We start from the raw sequence: 20,856 nt of genomic DNA on the forward strand, positions 1-20,856 counted from the left end.
CTTATATGGATCTTTCGCCAATGCTCGGCAGCGAATTTGTATTGCGGTAGAAGTACCGCGTCGAAGTATCGGGTTCTATTCAGGATCTGCTTGAGACTAAAATGGGTGCTTGATATGGCAATAGGCTCGTCTCTATCAAATTATGGAATGGAATGCATATTGAAAAGTGGGCACAAATTTGTACTTCTGCCTACCCCTTCGGGGATAAGACATGGCTGTGCGTGTTTCTTTAGGTGAAGGTCAAAGTTTTAAATGTAAATTAGATCCTTCGTTTATTACGGGCTATAATATATTTAATGATATCGATCCTACGATAAATACCTGACTGCTGAACATTTGTCTCCTGCTACGAGAGGAATTAGACCTTAGTTTACCATTAGTACTTAACTTAGTTGTTTGTAATTTTTTTTTATATTAAAATGTTATATTGTTATTGTCCTAATAAATACTTTTTAACATTGGTTACGAATTATATCTTCCTCATGGCATATCAAATTATTTACTTTTATAGAGTAATTACTATCCATAATAACTTACTGTCTTATAATCCCATAAGGGTATGAAGTTGCGCAGCTGCCGTGTCGTAAAAGGAAGCCAAATACATTCTACAACATGTATGAAAAGAGTTTTGGCATATTACAGAAATATAAGATAACCCTTAAGATCTAATCTACTGTGGCGAGTAGGTATAATGGCTCGGCTAATTAAATGGTCTGGTTATTGTTCCTTCTGCTTACGAGTTTTTTTTTTTTATACGGCAGGGCAAAGTAAATCTGCTGCACTTGATGCTAAGAGATAGAGTCCAGTATCGATTGACAAGAGATGTCTGGCCCTCTCCAGTCGACACAATTATGCCGACCTGTTTGACACTCGATATACATAGATCTCGGATCGCGAAACACTTACGTGAGCCTCAATGGCGGATTTTACGTCTTGTATATGCTATACGGGCGGATACAAATATTCTACCACCACAAGAGTGTTGTTAGTGTTGCCATATTATGTATATTTATATATTATTATTGTATCGTTTGTTTGTTTGAATGCATTCATCTTAGGAACTACTAAATCGATTTTGAAATTTTTCCCTAATATAAAGTAGAGGGTAAACGCCCTCTTGGGAGATCACCGTCTAAATGGAGTGAACAAATCGCTAAACCTTTCCACTTAAGCTGCACGATCCAATTCACGCCGTCGATGATAGAAACAGATAGACTCTATAGACTCAGCCTGCTGCGGTCAGAATCCTCAGCATTAAGGGAACGACAGGATGGATGGATAAAGCTATATTACTCCTGAGTGATGTACGCTACTTTAAATTCCGAGAAAATAAAATGCAGCATTTTTATTCCGGTATAATTTTTTCACTCGGGCGGAGTTGCCAGAAAAACCTTGTTGAATAAAAATCCATGAGTTCAGTTTGAAAATTATTTATTTTTATTTATATTCCTATTCTAAGTTAAAAATAATTTAAGTACTGATATAATGCCATAAAATCACATCAGTTAGTATTACAATCGAATGTCGCAAATTATCTTCATAGGTCTAATTTAGATATTTCTTCCTTGCAAATTACAACAACATAGCTTGCAAAAACATAAATTATATTTAAGAACTTATTTGGGAACCTCTGTGGTTTTTTTATGAACATTAAATTATGAAGTGGCCAGCGAAAGCTGGCTTGTTTTCTGAATAAAAATATAATTGGTTTAGAATCGAATTACTTTTTAAAGGCCTTTAAGGAGTACAGTAATGTAATTAAAGAAGGTAGGAACAACTCTGCAGACAAGGTAAAAACAACATAATACCACTTTGTATTAAAGTATATTTTCAATAATAACAAAATATTTCCTAATAACAATATTGTCTATCATTTGAACTGATTCTGTTGTTAGTGACGCACAATAGTTAACATCTCTCTCTTTTGAATACACGCCAATCTGAAAAAAACGTTATGATTAGCAATATTGATAAATTCAATGGTTGTTAGGTTTTTTGTATTTAAAACAAAGAGTTAGCGGAGCATTGTTTATACTTAAATCGTATTATATTATTAATATTTTATATCATTTTATAGGACTAGAAAGAAAGATGCTAAAGTAATGTTACAAAAGATTTTGTTTGTTTGTCTAAACGCGCCATACTGTTCCAATTCTGAAACGTCTTTAGCTAATGGGAAATTACGTTATTTCTGAGTACGGTACGTTTTCCAGGAACAAGCTTTTATGCGGGCTGAGCCACAAGTGGAAGATAGTTCAAATAAATAATGGAACAACATTTTCCTTTCTATAGACGATCATTTATTTTCTAATAATTAGAAAGATATATTATGGAAATATATTTAAATTTTGATATCTATATTTGCACCTGAAACAAGGATTTAAAAATATTTAATATCGTTTTGAGAGTAATGTATTAATATTTGAAGCATAAAAATTGAATAACTGAGAATTCCAATACATTCATTAATATTATATTCCTAAATTCCAAAACCTGAACATTGCAATCGCATGTAGGAGTATTGTGTGAATTATTATTATACAACTTTTAAGCAATAATTTAAAGATTCATGACTCAGTCATGTAAATCATAGATAAATAATTAAAATAGTAATCTCAAAAAGAATGACGTAGCCAAATCTAAAACATTTTCTGACAAATATAAAACAAATTGATTTTCATATTAAATATTTTCATCTAAAATAATGCAGTATTACTGGATCTTAACACTATTCACATTACAGTAGTTGAGACGAATATAATCATTTTAGTTTCATATCGTATAAACTCATTACGATAAAGTAGAAGAATGAAAAGCGATTTTCAAAAATAGAGATAAGCAAGTATCAATATGTAAAAGTATTACTGACATAATACTAATAATAATATCAGCCCTGTATTATATACTTGCCCACTGCTGAGCACGGGCCTCCTCTACTACTGAGAGGGATTGGGCATTAGTCCACCACGCTGGACTAGTGCGGATTGGTAGACTTCATACACCTTCGAAATTCCTATAGAGAACTTCTCAGATGTGCAGGTCTCCTCACGATGTTTTCCTTCACCGTTAAAGCGAACGATAAATTCACAAAGAATACACACATATTTTTTTTTAGAAAAGTCAGAGGTGTGTGCCCTTGGGATTTGAACCTGCGGACATTCGTCTTGGCAGTCCGTTCCACACCCAAATAGGCTATCGCCGCCTTACTAACATACATACGCCTAAAATATATGTATAATATGTGGATGCTGGGAATCAAATTTGTTATTGTATTTCTACACCCACATACTCACGCCTTTAAACCCCGAAAGGGTAGGCAGAAACGAAATTGATGCACACTCTCCACCATGCGTATTCCGTTCCATGGTGCGAAGGCAAGCCAATCACCGTTCCATCATTCCATACTCCGGGCTAATAGTGAGTCCACAAACTATCACTTCGTCCTATACGGGGAACGAACCCGAAACCTCAGCACTGCAGTCGTACCGTAATAGAACTACGCCACCAAGGCAGGCATATTTCTCTTGTTATAATGAAAGGGAAGGCGATAGTTAACTCAGATGTAAAATTAAATATTTCACACACTCTAGATCATTGAAAAAGGAGAAGAGGTGTAACAACCGTTTACAACAAAAATAGATCAAACGTAATCTTCGTAATTTTGCACTTTCCAATCCCGATTCGTCTTAAATATATTTAAAAAGATCACGAATTTTAATAAAAGTTTCATATGAATTTGATTTTACAACATATTATAGCACAAATAACAGATATTTAATGAGTTTATTAATTTTAAACCTATGTTATCGTCTTATTTTTGAATGCTGAAAACTTAATACCATATTAAAATACAAAAAATATTGCTATTCATATAGAATGTGCTACTAATGATCATATTTTAAGGCGTTTCCTGAGCAAATGGCCTTGAGAATTCGTTCGATACATTTACAGCACGCCAGCTACTTAAAACTTGCGAATAATTTTCTTAAATTTTTTTTGATCTTTTTGAGAATTTTAATCTACCAAAATGTTCCTTATTAAATATATTTACATAATAGCGTAGGTTGCTCATTAAAATGATATGTACATACTTTAGGAAGAGAAACACGATATCATCAATTTTAGTGAAATATTCATTTCGAAAAAATAAAAATCTTTTAAACAACCAAAGTAAAGATAACATTATAGAATAATGATATATATTTTTTCTATATTTATCGTAAATTTCGAATAGATAGGTTCTAAAAATATGGTCAGTGCGCCGTAGTGGGTTTGCCTAAGTTGATACTAAGTAATGGAGTTTAAACCCTTTGTCCGAGACCTTCAAACCAGAGCAGACGAAACAGACCACTCCGCAAATAGACGCATAGGCCAGAAATACTTAAAATCTGTTGGTTTAGGTCCAAGGGTAGAGTTTACAAGGGACTTACTTCGCCATGTGTTGCAATTCTCATATTGCATAAAACAATAGTTTGCGAAGTCTCTGTAGTTACCGTCGTAGTCTTGTGCGCAGATGTGTTGTGTTCTGAAATAATAAAATTAAATCATATTGTATGTAGTGTTGTGTTCAAAATTGAATGGGTTGTATTGGGTTTTTTCAGTCACAACCACTAAAATTATTAAACAATGACAATATTGTGTTGTATTTGATTTACAAACTCTATCGTCTAATGTGACTGAAATATTTGTAGTATAGTATGCCTATCAATACTTCGATACTTATAAATGCGAAAATATCTTGGACTATATGTATGTTAAGCTTTTGGGGCTGAACCTCTGAACTGATTTCGATGAAATTTGGTATGAAGATAGTTTTAAACTCTAGGAAGGATATAGGATACTTTTTATCTAGGTAAAATATATTTATATCGGAAGAACTCTTTCATGTCTGTGAAGCCGCGACCAAATGATATTTGCTTTATAATTCACAGTTCTATTCAGTTAGTGCTACTGTCTTGTTAATTAAAAATATTACATACTTGTAAGCGGCCGGGCATTTATCCAAAAAATTCTTGCAACCGTTAACAAAGAAGTCTGTCACCCAAAACAGGGAGTCGGGTGGATACTTAGTTATTTCTTTTCGATATTTTTGACGATTACAGGATGTACTTATGATCATTAGAATTAAGCATGCTGCAAATATAAAATCCAACTTATGTAATAGTTATTAAAAATTAAAACAAAAATTATATACTTTTTAATACAAATATTTCCAATGATAAACGTCCTCCACATTCTACAAACTGAGCACTGAGATACCGTTATAAAAAATATACATAACGTGGATTCAGAGAACAGTAAAGTTGCGATGGGATTAAAATACACTGCGGAAAATATATATAATATGGAAGATATTGAGATAAATAAATTCTAAAACAAAATATATAATTCAATATCTACGCTAAGTATATTTGTATCGAGAGCAATATTTTTATCTAAATATAACCATAGTATATACTTTACCGACGCAGCGGCCTGCCATTATATAAATTTCCATTGAAAATAGCCCCAGAACTAGTTTATACAAATAAAATATAAACTCAACTTGCGAAACTGTACCGTTTAAAGGGAGCTGTAATAAATTTGTACGTTGATTTCGTAAACAATCAAACGTATTGTAAAGGTGTTTCACAGTATAAAGCTACGGATAGCTATCGGTATAGCTTTACAGTTGAGATTTATAATATTCTCATTGAGGTGGTCAGTATGTTTCTTCATGATAGAATTAATGAGGATAATACATAAGTCTAAGTATCCACTCTAATTCTCCTCAAGATTTTGGTGATTACTATCTCGTTATCATGTCATAGTCACCTATGATTCCTTTATAACCATGAGCTGTAACGGTATATTAGTATAGTTATCACCTAGATTTCCTCATTAAGAGGACTCAAAATATTATATCAATTAAATTTATGGAAAAATTTAATGATTTTATCCAAGTTTTCCGACGTGTTATATCTTTATATCGCATCATGTAGCTATAGCGTCCACTACGCCGCGACCGAAGTAATAAACTATGCATTTTATGAGTGAGTGGATGTTCTGATTTCAGCGGTATTTTATATTATATATTTCTTTAAAAATACTACGTAGATCAAATTTGACATTTTAATTTTTGGACTTCAATCTCGATTTTTTTTACTTTATAATAATATATATTTTAATCGACGTAGAAGGCAATCCAGTGATGAAATCTTCGAAATGTTATACATATTTTTTTATCATTATTGATTATAACTTTTGATATTATTATAAAACGTAATAAAAGTAGGCTACATTTAAATTATTTAAACATAGGAACCAAAACTTCTCCAGAATATACCCGTATTCTGTGGGAAAATACTCCGAAATTCCGACTGGAAGTTAATTATTCCTTTAAATATTTACGTAACAGGATGAGGGTAAATGCGTCCCTCGCGCGTGTAGGTCCCTAACCCTCGTAGTTTGGAAATAAAGCGATACCCTCACTATTATTTAATTATCTTCTAAATTGTTGTATGTTTGGTAACTTTGTGAATTTTAATGGAAGATGTCATACAATTACGATTTTTTTAAATATTTGCCTTTTTAGAATTCCGTGCCTCAAAAAGAAACCCTTATAGAATCACTTTGTTGTCCGTCTGCCAAGGCCCTTTTTCTCAGGAATGCATAAAGGTATCAAGTTGAAATTATATTAAATACTTGGGCATACGAACTTTAGTTGTGAAAAAATTGAACATATGTGAACACGAAGCGCTTCGATTGCAAATTTTCCGATTTCGCAAGGTAATCAGACCTGTAGGTCCCTTTATCCTTGGATCCTGAAATTTAGAAATAAGTAATATCTTATAGCAAATGTAAAGAAAAAAATCTAAAAACCGTACATGTATACTTTAATAATAACAAAAAAGGAATTTACTATTACAAATTTATTATTTGCGGTTAGTCTAATGACCGTATCTAGGGATAAGCGGCAAAGTTAAGTTTGTCTTTTAACCTAGTTTTTCTTTTAGTGCGGGCAATAATGTTATATGGTTTCTTAATATACCTACCTACCTATCAAGTGTATACGAACCCTCGGTGCGCGAGTCCAACAAGCACTTTTTTGTTTGGCAATTATTAGTTGATGTAGTTAATTTATGTATAAAAAGTAACATGAATATTAAATTTTAATTCACTAAGCTTTGATCCGAGAGAGATTCATAATCTATAATTCCATATATTTTCGGATATCTATATCAGTATGCACTGAACTAAACATGCGTTTATGACTTCTTTATTACATTTACGTACTAATTAAATATTTATATTTTATCCTAACTTAAACTATACGCTGAGCAATTTTCTCTATAAATCCATTCTAATCTTGTAAAAATCTTTTAAAATGTGTGATTAATCGGCTGCCGAAATTTATAACAATTTCTAACATCATCATCATCATTATCATATCAGCCACAGGAAGTCCACTGCTGAACATAGGCCTCCCCCAAGGATCTCCACGTCGACCTGTTGGAAGCGGCCTGCATCCAGCGAATTCCTGCGACCCTAGCCAGGTCGTCCGTCCACTTTGTAGGCCGGCGTCCGACCTTTCGTTTGCCTGTACGTGGCCTCCACTCTAGAACCTTTCGACCCCAACGGTCATCGGTTCTTCGAGCTATGAACAATATAATATATACAATTTCTAACAGAATTGTTAAATTCCAACTGCAAAATATAAAATGTTTTAAACTTAATATACATCGTTCTAATTTTTTTACGTTTTTCTAAGTGAGTAATTGATGATTGGTAAAATAATTCAAAACATTTTTAATAAATTAAGTATTATGACGTGTTTTAAATAATTAATCTTACCTAAAAGTATGTAATTTACATCAATGGCACGTCATAACTGATTCATTAGTTTTATGATATTTATTTTATTATTTTCGGAAAACTTACAGCTAGATTAAATAATATTAGAGGAATATATGAGAAGGCTATTTAGTAGTTTTCACAAATAGAACACAGTACAAGAGTTAAGGGATCTGTAGCAAACATTTTCAAATATTGAAATACAAACATTGGAAAGAAATCTGAAGTAATTTATAAACATACATAAACATATTATAAAAGTAGATAGAAGAATAAAACAATATTAATGATTTAGAAGTCGCTTTTAGTTATAATTCTTGCTATAGAGAGCTTTACTTTACCATGAGATTGAAACAGAACTTTAATTGTATCAAAAAGACATTAATCCAGTAACAAACAGCCTCAAATTGAGCTGAAGATTCATTACGAAGACAGTGTCAAGATATTTCTACCTCCACAATCATTTCTTCCTACGCGAATGTTCGACGTCAAAATAAAACTTGTTTTCGGATTTTATTATGATTTTAGAAAGAAAGGTTTTTGTCGTTGAAACTAACATTTTACATATTTTAATTTTCGTCCGATTTTTCGGAAACTTAGCAGCCATAATGATTACGTCAGTTACGTGTCGTTCAAAAAAGTTAGAAAATGTACCTACATATTATAATTATACATTTTTTTAAAGATTATATCCGAAATCTAATATTATTTCGATTTTCTACCATATATAAACCGGTCCAAGCATTTCTACAAATTGCTTCGCGTTTAGTATTGCGTTTGTCTAATATGTGGTTTTCTAATATTTTCATTTGTGAGCCTCACAAATGAAACCGATCTTACTATGATTGGTGGAAAGCGACGGTGAAACTTAAACAACATACGTGTCTATGGAAAAATTGTATAAGATTAAAATTTGTGTTCGATTAAGGGAAAGTGAATTTATTTTGATTTATTAATAGATAGTATACGGCTTAAATTACTTTATCTTAAATCTAATACGATAATTTTTAAGTAAAGACTTCCGATTACAAAGTTTCTAGGGAAAAGTTATTAGCACGTAACTTCGTCACGTTTCTTAGAGATTGGCCAGAATCTATTCAATTATTAATAATATTTTTATAATGGCGCAATAATTATGTAACCCTACATCAAACGTAACATTATTTTAATATTTAGGTTAAATTCTTATGTGAAATGTAGCAGCAAATAAAGGCTGCTTTTATTTTAATTTTATAATGACAGCATTAAAGTCGATTCTCGGAATAACGCACCATGCCGTCTTTGATGTCGTTTCCTAGAAACTGTTGAGGATAAACTAATTAGCTGCATTTTTTATGATAATTTGTGGTTACATTATTACATTTGAAAGTAAAAATCTATTCGCACAAATATAAATCATTCTCGAAAATAATCCTTATGAGACGTTTATTCCCTACTCAAAGAAACTTCCCTGGTCGTCTGTCAGTTCTAGTTAATCATCAGGTCTATGTAGCTGACCATATCCCTGGTCATTTCTATATCAAGAGCCTAGAGGTTTGATAAAAAAAATATTTCAAGTATCTATTAAGAATTAAGATTGGAAAAAACATTTGAGAAACAGGATTAGAACTTGCTAGATGCAGATTGCAGGTAATTTTCATTAAATTGGTCGGTCTGGAAACTTTTATAATAAACCTATGTAAGGCGGTTGAATTCCTGTAGATGATGATGACGATGCCGATGATGATGATGATGACGATCATGATGATGATGAAAAAAAAAATAGGCATCATTATGGAAGGACGTAGTCGAACACGACGAAGGTCTAAATGAAGAAAAAAACTATATATTTAAACCTAATATGGCCCAAAAACTGCCATGTAAATTTAAAATCTTGTTAAATAACAAAAGTATTGAGTGTATTGACAGAGTTCTTTGGAAAGCGTGACACTCGACCTTATTTGGTCTGCGCACTTACCCAATCCAATATCCATGTACTTCGCACGAATAAAAGGTTTTATTTTAGGCTTAGGTGTGTGATTTTCACTGGCTGGATTACATTGTGATCCTCAGATCTCGAGGCTTAAGAAGGATCGACGATATACCTTATGGTAAGCTCATCTACTACGATGAAAAATGGCGATGAGTTCGTACCATTTGTAATCACTTTGTTGGTAATTAATATAGCTTAGTTTACTTTGCGACTTAGCACAGCTCACACCAACAATAAAATGAGTTCATGTATTATTACTTTGTCGGACACGTAATCGTGAATTGTGGTTATTTTGGAAACTATAGTGAGAGCCTTCGGACGTGAGTGAAGTTAACCTACAAATCTTCTATTTTAATCATATTTTTGGTGAGATGGCAGCGGATATAATATTTTATACTAGCTGACCCGACGAACTTCATACCGCCTAACAGTCGATTCTTTAATTTTTTATTTATTTTTTAATACTTATTTTGCTATTCGGGACACTGGGTCAGCTAGTAAGATAAAAAAAGAAAACAGAAAGTTGATAAGTCAACAATTACATTATGTCAAAAATAAAAATTATAAAACACTTCAAATTCTTTCCATCGTATAAATATTGACAGTAATATTTATACGATACTAACGTCATTCAATTGTTTTGCCTTCCCGGAACAACTCCACTAACACTTAAACTTTATGGTATGGTATTAAAGTTTAAATTGACGTTTAAGTATTATTACGAATCTTTTGTATGGGAATATAGAAAAGAGTTGTTTTTAGAGTTTTTCAGGATTTTTTTTATTTTGCTCTTCGTAAGAACCATCCTCGTGCTTCAAAGATTTTTTTTTTTCTTTTCATTAGGTCCACAAAACTGGTCACAAACATATAACATTCATAAAATAAAGTTTTAATACAAATTTCAAAACATTTGCAACCTTCTGGAAGTGAACACGACTTGCACAAATTAGAAATAACATGAATGAATATGAGAAATTGATAATCCCTTATTAGGTACGCGTTACAAGTTGAGTATCTGGGTTAAATTATATATATTTGAATATGTTTAACTTAGCTGAGGCAGGCGAACCAAAAAATATGTCATAATAATTAGAAATACTGTTGTAAGACGAGCACATGCGATAGAGGGGTGAATGTTATTATAAAAAAAGAATTAGCGAAATCAATTCAGCTGCCCTCGAGATTTGCGCTTAGCATTCAGCGATTCATTTTTATATTATAGATTAGATTTTACTGCAACAGTTACCGATTTACATTCAGTAATCATAAATCCGGCAACCGTTAAGCAATTTCACTCGTTAGCACTCTTTTTGGAGTACATTATGTTTACGACGACGTCAGTGTGGTTAAAATTAAACAAAAACATAGTTACGCTTATGATAAGTCAAGGTACACGAGAATATTTAATTATTACTTAAATGAAATCGTATATAACTAAAGACATTTTATATTGGACTTTAAAGGTTAGTTTATCAGGAGAAACATCCCTGAGACGTAAATAAAGAACTTAAAGCCATACAACACAGCGGCGGCGAAGCGACCATACAACCCGATTCCTACCGGCTTCCCTTTTATATTTATTTGTGTTTGTCTTAGTTTTTGTTTTCTATTAAATTGGACGCGATTTGTTAACTAGGGCATTTATCTTGTCTCGAGTTACCTTTTAAAAAAAAATCACCCTTCGCCACTGCAACACAGGCTAATAATATTACAACTTTGCCAGTAGCAGAACTATAATATATTTAATAGTACATCAAAGTAATCTGCTTAAAGGAGGAATTTCTTACTATAGTTTTCTTACTAAGATTTTACTCTAAATTCTAGCACTTATTACTCAAGGTTAAAACCTCATTCGTTAATATATGCCTTTACAAGCAATTTTTATTTGGCCAGTGTCCAAAGGGCACTTACTCGGATTTTGTAAGGCATGAATGTTACAACCATTTTTCACCTCAACAATGTTCTTATGAAAATGCAATATTACGAATGGAATTTTTAGATCGCTCTGCTTCTTTATATGTTTGTATTACATGATAATATTACTCTGTATGATATAAACTTTGTAACATTATTTTATTATTCGTACAGTTCTGACCAAGTGCAGTAAGCCATTCGTCTGATGGTAAGCAATATTACCGCTCATGAACAGAAGGAACATCACCAGGACTTTATTTATTTATCGATATAAAACTAATTTTCGGACTTTATAGCGGTTATATTATTATAATTTTCTTCCGAAGTTTCGTAGACTTTACAGCCTTCGTGGTCACCTTGTTTAAGGTGGTCGCTATGTGGGCGGTTATAAAATATATCCTACCACTAGCAAACAATACCTATAACCTACCACGTACTAATTAATATTTTTTCTATTCATAAGTATATTTAAACTAAGTATCTATAACTATAGCGTCGTGGGTCATCAATATTAATAAACATTATGGTATTTAATAAAAGCTCACAGTACAATATTGCAGTCGATATTAGAACTGATGGGCAGATGTTAGCAACTGGGTATAACAATTTCTGTTATGTATCGCTCAAGATGGCGGCATATTGCCCAGCTAAATTAACTTAGGTGGACGCGTGAGCTGAGCATTTGTGCTAACGCAATGTACGGAATTTGAGATCTTTTTAGGTATAAGATATAATAGTGACTTACTTTTTGGAATAGCTAATATATAATGGAATTATTTTAGGAACGAAAGGTACGATTATAAGTAAGGTGTAGCAATACGCCAACACAGTAGTATATATATATGACTTAGTATAATCAGACACTTATCACACTAATTCACTATACCACTGGTAAACATACGCACTCTACGACAGTTAAGGCACAGCTTTTATAATGTTGTTTGACAAATTATGTGTAGAGGGGGAAAAACTGGTGTTAGAATATGAAAATGAAGGTAGTTTTGATAGGTGCGACAACACGATGAATGCTGTATTAGGACAAAATGAATGTTAATTAATAGAATCAACTATAATTGGGATAATATGTTTTGTTAAAGTTTGAAGTGAAAGATTATTTTGCTAAACGAAAGATGATCCCTCATCAGTCAAATAGTCTACTGCATGTCATCTCAGTTTAGAATAAGTCCTATTATAAAAACTACATAGAGTGTTGCCAGCCCACACTGAAAATTGTACGCGACACCTCAAAGTTATATAGCCGAACGGATTAACTTTAAATTATTTGTATTAAAACTATTGTAACACAAATACAAATCCAATATTCCGTTACTAACACATTTCCTCAATATCGCTTCCAAAATTATTCTATAAGGTTCAATTGTGGATTATTGTTGGCATTTACAAACCTCTCATCTAAAGTTTAATAACTAAAGTTCATTTCCCGCCTTTATTATTAAGTAATGTGGAAACCTAACCCTTTATTTGCTATCGACAATATTTCTTATTGGGGATATTGCTTGCCGCGAACACTCTCATAAAAGGACAAATATATTCTACATACGACTATAAATATGAGAATTTAGAGAGAACGAAAGAAAATATTTAATTGTAACAAGCAAGATTACAAAATTATTACAAAAAAAGTCACAAAAGCGACCGTAACTCAGCATATTATGCTGATAAAAACTATCACTGATCTCCCGTTGGGCCGTTTTGTGATGTCGCGAACGCCAAAGGCATAAACATTAGTGAAAAAACTAACGAGCATCATGAATGCTCTGTGCAAAACATGCACCAAAAAGCATAGGCGAATGAGTAGACATCCAGATCATCATTTTGGAGGGTGAGTTAAATGTTAAGCGCTCTGCACACCAATTCACTTCCCAGTGGACCAGCGACTTTCTTGTCGGCGAGTTAGTTGGTGTAGTCCGTGACGTCATTTCATTGTAAGTCGGTAACTTGGTCGTCAACATATTGTTTCAGCGGTAAAGGATGTACATTGTTTTCGCAATTAATGATTGACATATCGACAGCTTGCGTGGATATAGATATTTTATACACATATAGTTGTTAAATAAAATGGAGTATGTAGAGGATGCAAGAAATTATAAATTTGAAGTCAGGTTTTTTGTTTATTTTATGTAAATGAGTTTACAAATCCTGAATAAAATTTGGACCCAATACGTAATAAGTAGTAAATACTATGTAGATCACAGGTCAAATAGACGTTCATCAATGAATACTAAATATTCGTAAGAGACAAATATTTAATGAAAGATAATTTTATGACATCGTAGTTACGTGTTTTTTTTGTCAAACATGTGTCCAGATGATGGATGGCAGCCGACAACGCTTTTTTATTTTTTTAAACTTCAAACTAGAGATATGTAATAATATCAGTCCTGTGCTATATATTACTCACAGTTGATCACGGGCCTATTCTACTAAGACAGTATTCAGGGCTTAGCCCACACTGGCCTAGTGAGGGTTTGCAGATTTCACATAACTTTGAAATTCTTATAGAGAATTCCTATGTATTCTTTCACCATGCCTCTAAGTTACTTACATGAGTTAAAGTAATAAGGCAACTGGCAGTAAGCAGGCGTGTTTGGTGTTTACAGGGCTTTATATATGCAAGCCAAATTATATCTACCTTAGGCTGCAGCACAATTTAAATGATTAGACAAAGGGTTTTGACTGTAATATGTATAAGTTGCGATAGCCTATTTGATTGTGGAACGGACTTCCGAGACAAATGTCCGCAGGTTCAAAACCCAAGGATATACAACTCTGAAATTTAAAAAAATTATGTGTGTATTCTTTGTGAATTATTGCTTGCTATAACAGTGAAGGAAACACCGTAAGGTAACCTGCATACCTGAGAAGTTCTCTATAGGATTATGGAGGGTGTGTGAAGTCTACCAATCCGCACTAGGCCAGCGTGGTGGACTAAGGCCTTACCCTCTCAATAATACAATAGACCCGTGCCTAACAGTGGGACAGTATGTCATACAGGACTGATAGTATATTATATTATATATTAGTACCATAGTTTTAAACCCTCGAAGAAAACGGAGGGTTATGTAGTAAGGCATGTGTCTTCTTTATCTATGGAATCGAATCGAATTTACTTTAATCAAAGTATTAAGGAAAAATCATAAAACGATATTAATTAATTTAAATTTTCCTTTTAATATGAAGTTAAAATTATTAAAGACATTCAGTGAATATTTCCGATATCGAAGACCGAATGAATTTATGTTGTTCGTTTAAATACGCTGGAATGTTCAATGGATCTGATTGATCGGATATAGTTTGCAAAGCTACAGTAATTGAATTAAATCTTCGACAGTGCTAACGCGGTTTAATGGATTTCGCGATGAATGAACTGTTTGGTGCGGCAGTCTATTATTTTTAAGGTGGAAATTGAATTATTATAAAACAAACAAACACTCTATACTCCTTAATCCACGTTAGGGCAAGCAGATGAGCAACCAGGTCATCCAATTTTCGCCAAATGTGTTCTGCCTAGTGATATAATAAGGGATATATCGCCATATTGAACAGAAAATGCCAATATAAATTTTCCCGACCCGAGTTTCGAACCTGGGATATCAGAGCGGTGTCGTATCGTACACGCAATACAACTACGCCACCAAGGCAATCTTATTTTAGAATTTGTTTTGTCAGTAGGAATGGTATCGATTACTTGTTACCGGTAAAAGTATCACATTTATTAATTATAAATTTACGTGCGGCTCCGCCCGAGTGAAAAAAAGTTTCAGGGATAAATATTTTCCGGGGATAAGTAGCCCATAGCACTAAGAAGTAGAGTGTTAGTGAAGAATATATATAAGAGTCCTATTAGTGAAAAATATATCTAAATCGGTTTATTAGTTTCTGAGATTAGCGTGTTCAAACAAACATACTTTTCAGCTTTATATATTACTAGCTTTTGTTCGCGGTATTGCCCGCGTGAAAGAGTTTTCCGGGATTAAACTCCCTGTATATATTTTTCTGAGATAGAAAGTAGCGTACTTCCGGGGGTCTCGAATTACCTCGACACCGGATTTCATCAAAATCTGTTGGGTAGTTTTTGATAGATAGACACATGTGGCGGTGGACTTTATTCAAAAATATATTCAAAAAATAATTAACTCAAAGAAATATTTTTTATGTGTTTTGCAACATTTTTCATTGATGTTCTGCTCCTATTGGTCTTAGCGGACTAGCGTGACGTTAAATAGCCTATAGCCTTCCTCGATAAATGGACTATTCAACACTAAAAGATTTTTTTAATTCGAACCAGTAGTTCTTGAGATTAGCGCGTTCAAATAATAGCACTATTCAGCTTTGTATAATAGTATAGACATAGATGTATAGACATGCTTATTTCTGATACTGATTATGTAGAAAAGTTTTCGCTGATGGTATAATTGTACGTTAAGTTAGCGCAATGTATTTTGAATGTTATTCTGACTACTAAACTTGTGCTTAAGTTTGTACATTTCATTCGTTTAGTTTATTTATTTCTTTTTATACAGCCATTCCTGTTCATATCGTCACCGTGGGACCGCTTCAGCTCAAAGCGCTAAGCAGCCACTCTCAAGTTGTTTCAGGAATAGGAGTTCTATATAATTGTCGGTTTCTATAACAACGCCATAGCATTTTAATGATTGGATTATTATCATGATATTCAATATAATATATATTATTTGTTAGGATCTGAAGGGATGTTGTATTAAAATAAAAATAATAATTTCTGACTTCAGAAATTCTTCCATAAAGATTTCACTAACCAACCGATAGATACTACTGTCAATGACCAACTGCCTTGGTTTATCAAACGCTCAGTGGTTTTTAAAGTAAAAAAAGTCACAAATATATACTGACATAAATACTCGATATGTACCTTGACCAAATTTTCACCATTAGTATCACGATGGTTGCCTTTAAAATCGTCTATTAATTTTTATTCTATGGACTAATTTTATTTTTGACCGTGTAATGTTCCGCTCTAGGTTATTTATTTACCGATCACCCAGTATATAATAATTTCACCGCCCGGAATACTTTATTTTACAGGTATTGGAATTAATGGATATTAATTTTGTTTATACATTATTTTGTTTATGTTTAACACTTTGTATATCATTTTACGATCTAACTTTCTAATAGCTACAATACTAATTGCAATTTCAAGAGAAAAAGGTTAAAAAGAAAATTTGTTGTGATGATTATTCACATAAAATGCCTGATAATTCCTGTACTTAAAAAGCTCTTGTTTATATTACACCTAAATATAACAACACAGTTACTATTGTTATTCTATATTAAAAAGAGAATCCTTTTTTTCCTAACTATATTCTTACTTGCTAATTTTACCCCGCTGCTATAATATAAAGCTCCCATCGTATCCTTTTCGTTGATAAAAAGTAGTTAAAATATTAATCAAAGTATTTATCTTAGTGATAAATTTTATAGTAAACCATTCAGTAGTTTATGGGTTAGCAAATTTGAACATATACGCACCTACTTAAATTAGAAGTATGCCAGGAGTATGCCAGGACCGTGCAAAGTGGTAATCTATAGTCTCTGCCTACCCCTATGGGATAAAGGCGTGATACTATGTATGTATGTATGTATGTACTTAAATTAGTAGAATGAGGCAAATACAGCTCTTGTTGTGTCAAAGTATCTAACTAATTAATTTCAAGAGCTAGGGCTTGAGGGCTTGCTTCACAAATGTCAAATCAATTTTATTTGGCAGTTATCGTATTAAATATGTATACGTCGTATTTAATAATTTAGATAATACTCATTTTATTACCTTTTATTTTAGCTTAGATTTCAATGTGACTTCTGTGTTTGGTAGACTAAATGTGACGAATAGCATTTACTCAGTTGTAAAACAAGCCCCTATAATTAATACTGTTGTGGATGAATACTAAAAGTAGATTATAAAGGCTCGTTCACATAGGAAGGTAATGGTTAAAAGTTTTACTATTTAGATTTATCAGATTTGTGATAAATAGCTCAGATATCTCTTTTTTTTACAAATAAATTAGTTTCGTCGTAAAACAGAAAAATACTGTTATAATGTATTCAAAGGCTGATTTTTAAATCGTCACATAAAAGTTACGTTTAAAGTAAATTTTAACTAAGTGAATAGAGAAATCAACCAATTTCCATACAAAAGTATTCTTATTCTTTGTATTGCATTTTTCATGTAAATAACTTATGTGATGATTGCAGAATCAATCCTAAATAAACTGGAGTAACTCTCTTTTAAATATTTCGTCTATAAAAATACAACCTTATCTTATTGAATGTAGCTATTTATCGAGCTTTAGAATCTAAATAGTGTAATTGTGCCTTAAGTCGTTTAATTAAAGTCCCAGGTGCGTCAGCAAGACTGTTTAGACGGGCTATATGTCACGCAAACTACCACAACTTTTCACAATGTATTTCTGTAAATGATGAGAATATGCTTCACACCATATGGTGTAGACAATTGTTTTTTGACAAAGCAATGATACGAATATTCATAGATATTTTTTTAGCAAAAAAGTACAACTAATGAAAATTTTGTTGCCACAAAAAAATCTTGAATAAGTCTTCTACTTTTTTAAAAAGAAAACATTGAATCGTTCAAATCGAAAATTGTCAAAAAATCTGAAAAATATGCATAACTCGAAAACTATGAAAAATAGCGGAACATACATGGTGGTGATTCGGATACCCCAAGGGGTGCTCTATATCTAGACCTCCACTTGACACTATTTTCTGGGACACCCTGTATAGGTATATAATAATTTAATGTATATATATTGTTCGAAATTATTAGAACTAAGTACTATGCATTTTAATATCGGTTAGGGTTCGCTAAACAGCAATTGACAACATTTCATTTTTTCAACATACCAAAATGTTTATATTTTATGAAACTAGATCTAAAATGATGAGACCCATATTTTTTATTTTTTCGAAATGCAGATATTTTCATTCATGATTTTCACTTTGAATTTTGTTTTATTCTAAAACGACGTAAGCTCCAAATGACGTCACATATACGGCTCAAAACGCAATGACCTTTGCTTTGCAGTAAAAAAAAATGAAGTGACAGTTTTTTTTTGTTTCTGTCTCTCTCGTTGAAAGTGACAGTTGTGACGAATCTATTGTAATATTGACATTTGGCATTGAAAAATGACGGTGTCTTAGTTTTTAAAATAAATAATAAGGTGGACCAAGGAACTATTTCATTCAACCGTATATGTGACGTCATCAAGCATTTTTCGGTTTTTAATTTTTTTCTCCGAAATTAAGTATTAAAAAAATATTAAAAATTCATAATCGAACTCAGAGTAGAAAAATTAAGAAAGGGTATTTTTGTTTTAGGCACGTTTACATTTTGAAATGTTGTCAATTCTTGGCTAGAAATAAATAAAGCCATTACGAAGGACTCACGTATTATTCATACCTCATCCAAATTTATAACTTATGAATTCTTATTCCGAAAACTACCCTCACATTTTTAGACCCTATACTTACTTTCCGATGCTGAATGATAAAAACGGTGTTTAAATATTTCTCATCCACTACCCAAACTACAATTTTATAGCGCTCCTGGGCTACACAAAACTGCTCCTTATTACCATATGTTTACATTTTCCAATGCACTCAACAGGAACACGGCCAACGACCTTATGTGTAACTTATATAGAAAATGTAAGTGAAATTTCATACGTGGGGAAAATTATCTTATTATGTTACTGTAGGGACGAACTAAGATGGCCGTTGGGGGGCAAATTGGTTGCTTATTATTGTTTTGTTTTTGGGATAACTATTCGTGGTCAGAGAAGAGCCTGTTTGCATGGATTCGACCCTAATGTCATTGTCTCACAGAAAATATTCTAACAATACTAAAAATGTAAATGTTTGGATTTTTACTATATACATTTTGATAAAATTTGAAAAACGCATAGGCTAAATTTTGGGTTAACAAGAAGTGTTTTTACTCCCGAAAATTTTATGTTGTGATTTTTATTTCGAAAAAAAAATTCTGATCGGCAGGCAACAACTAGTAAGTATTTCAAGTTAAACAATATTTTAATAACTAATAATATATTTCTGTAATAGAAGGAAATATACCTACTCAACCAATGTGGTCATACTTAAAGAAAAATCGGTTGCCCACATACATATATGTAAGAACATCACTTGAGAAGGGCTCGACCGGCTTAATTAAATCCTTTTTTGTTTTGTCCCTAACTATCAAGAAAAGATTCGTATCTAAAAATAATTTTTAAACTTCAACGGGAAGAATAAGCAATTTGGATGTATGAAAATATATTTTTTTGGAAACACTAATCTCCAAAATCACCCGATAACCGTGTTCAGTGAAAAATTTTACAAATTTTTAATTAGTTCAAGCTTGAAGCATAGGTGGCGCTATTATTGAGACTTAAAAGATCAAATGTAGTACATAGAATGCGGTTCACGTAGAAGGCGGTCTCCGGTAGGACAACGTCTGCTGAGTCCTCTAGTGAATAATAAAACAGAGAACTTCGATATAGGGATCGACATGTGCAAAGTATATGTAATGCCACCCAAATACAAAACCAATATTTGCGTATATAACATATTTGACCAAAAAGATATTAAATATTTATTTACTTTTACCGTTTTCGACAGGCCGATTATTAATTTATGAAACATATAAAGAATGATGTAAAAAATAAACTGAATAATTAAATTTATGCCAAAAATGTATGTTTATGAAATGTGAGGCATTATAGCATTTATTACTGTTAAAACATTACTTTTTACTTTACATACTATGAAAATTAATTTAATTTTATGCATCTGATACCGACATGTCGATCTAGCGCAATAATGAGCCTACTTTATGTATTTGACAGCAAAGGTTTTCATGTAAGCTTTGAGATACTAATTTCCATATTTAATTTATATACGTCATGTTCCACAAAAAAAGTGCAAGAACAAATTAGTGATCTATGTTTTGTGTTTTTTATTTATTACGAAGGTAGAAATGTAGATTATGAAACGGTAAGTAAGCAAGCGGACTTCCACAGGCTGAAGAAGAAAAATAAGCAACGGCAAATCACCATGTACAA

The 20,856-nt window shown here is 32.2% G+C and overlaps 1 protein-coding gene across 1 annotated transcript; it reads right to left on the reverse strand.

Moving 5' to 3' along the window:
- Nucleotides 1-1,805: 1,805 nt before the first annotated feature.
- On the reverse strand, nt 1,806-5,598 carry LOC115450384. The gene is made up of 4 exons (XM_037440197.1): nt 5,464-5,598; nt 4,980-5,133; nt 4,431-4,525; nt 1,806-1,940 (listed from the first exon to the last, which is right to left on the reverse strand). Exons 1-4 carry the CDS (start codon nt 5,495-5,497, stop codon nt 1,909-1,911), a joined length of 315 nt encoding a protein of 104 aa, XP_037296094.1. The 5' UTR covers nt 5,498-5,598; the 3' UTR covers nt 1,806-1,908.
- Between the last annotated feature and the right edge of the window lie 15,258 nt (nt 5,599-20,856).

This window comes from Manduca sexta, chromosome 18 (assembly GCF_014839805.1).
Source record: "Manduca sexta isolate Smith_Timp_Sample1 chromosome 18, JHU_Msex_v1.0, whole genome shotgun sequence".
Lineage (NCBI taxonomy): Eukaryota > Metazoa > Arthropoda > Insecta > Lepidoptera > Sphingidae > Manduca > Manduca sexta.

Coding starts and splice junctions, on each gene's coding strand:
- LOC115450384 (XM_037440197.1), bottom strand. CDS start 5,497: ATGGAAATTTATATAATGGCAGGCCGCTGCGTCG. Junction 5,134..5,463: donor AATGGCAGGCCGCTGCGTCG/GTAAAGTATATA, acceptor TTATATTTGCAG/CATGCTTAATTCTAATGATC. Junction 1,941..4,430: donor GAATTGCAACACATGGCGAA/GTAAGTCCCTTG, acceptor CGTTTTTTTCAG/ATTGGCGTGTATTCAAAAGA.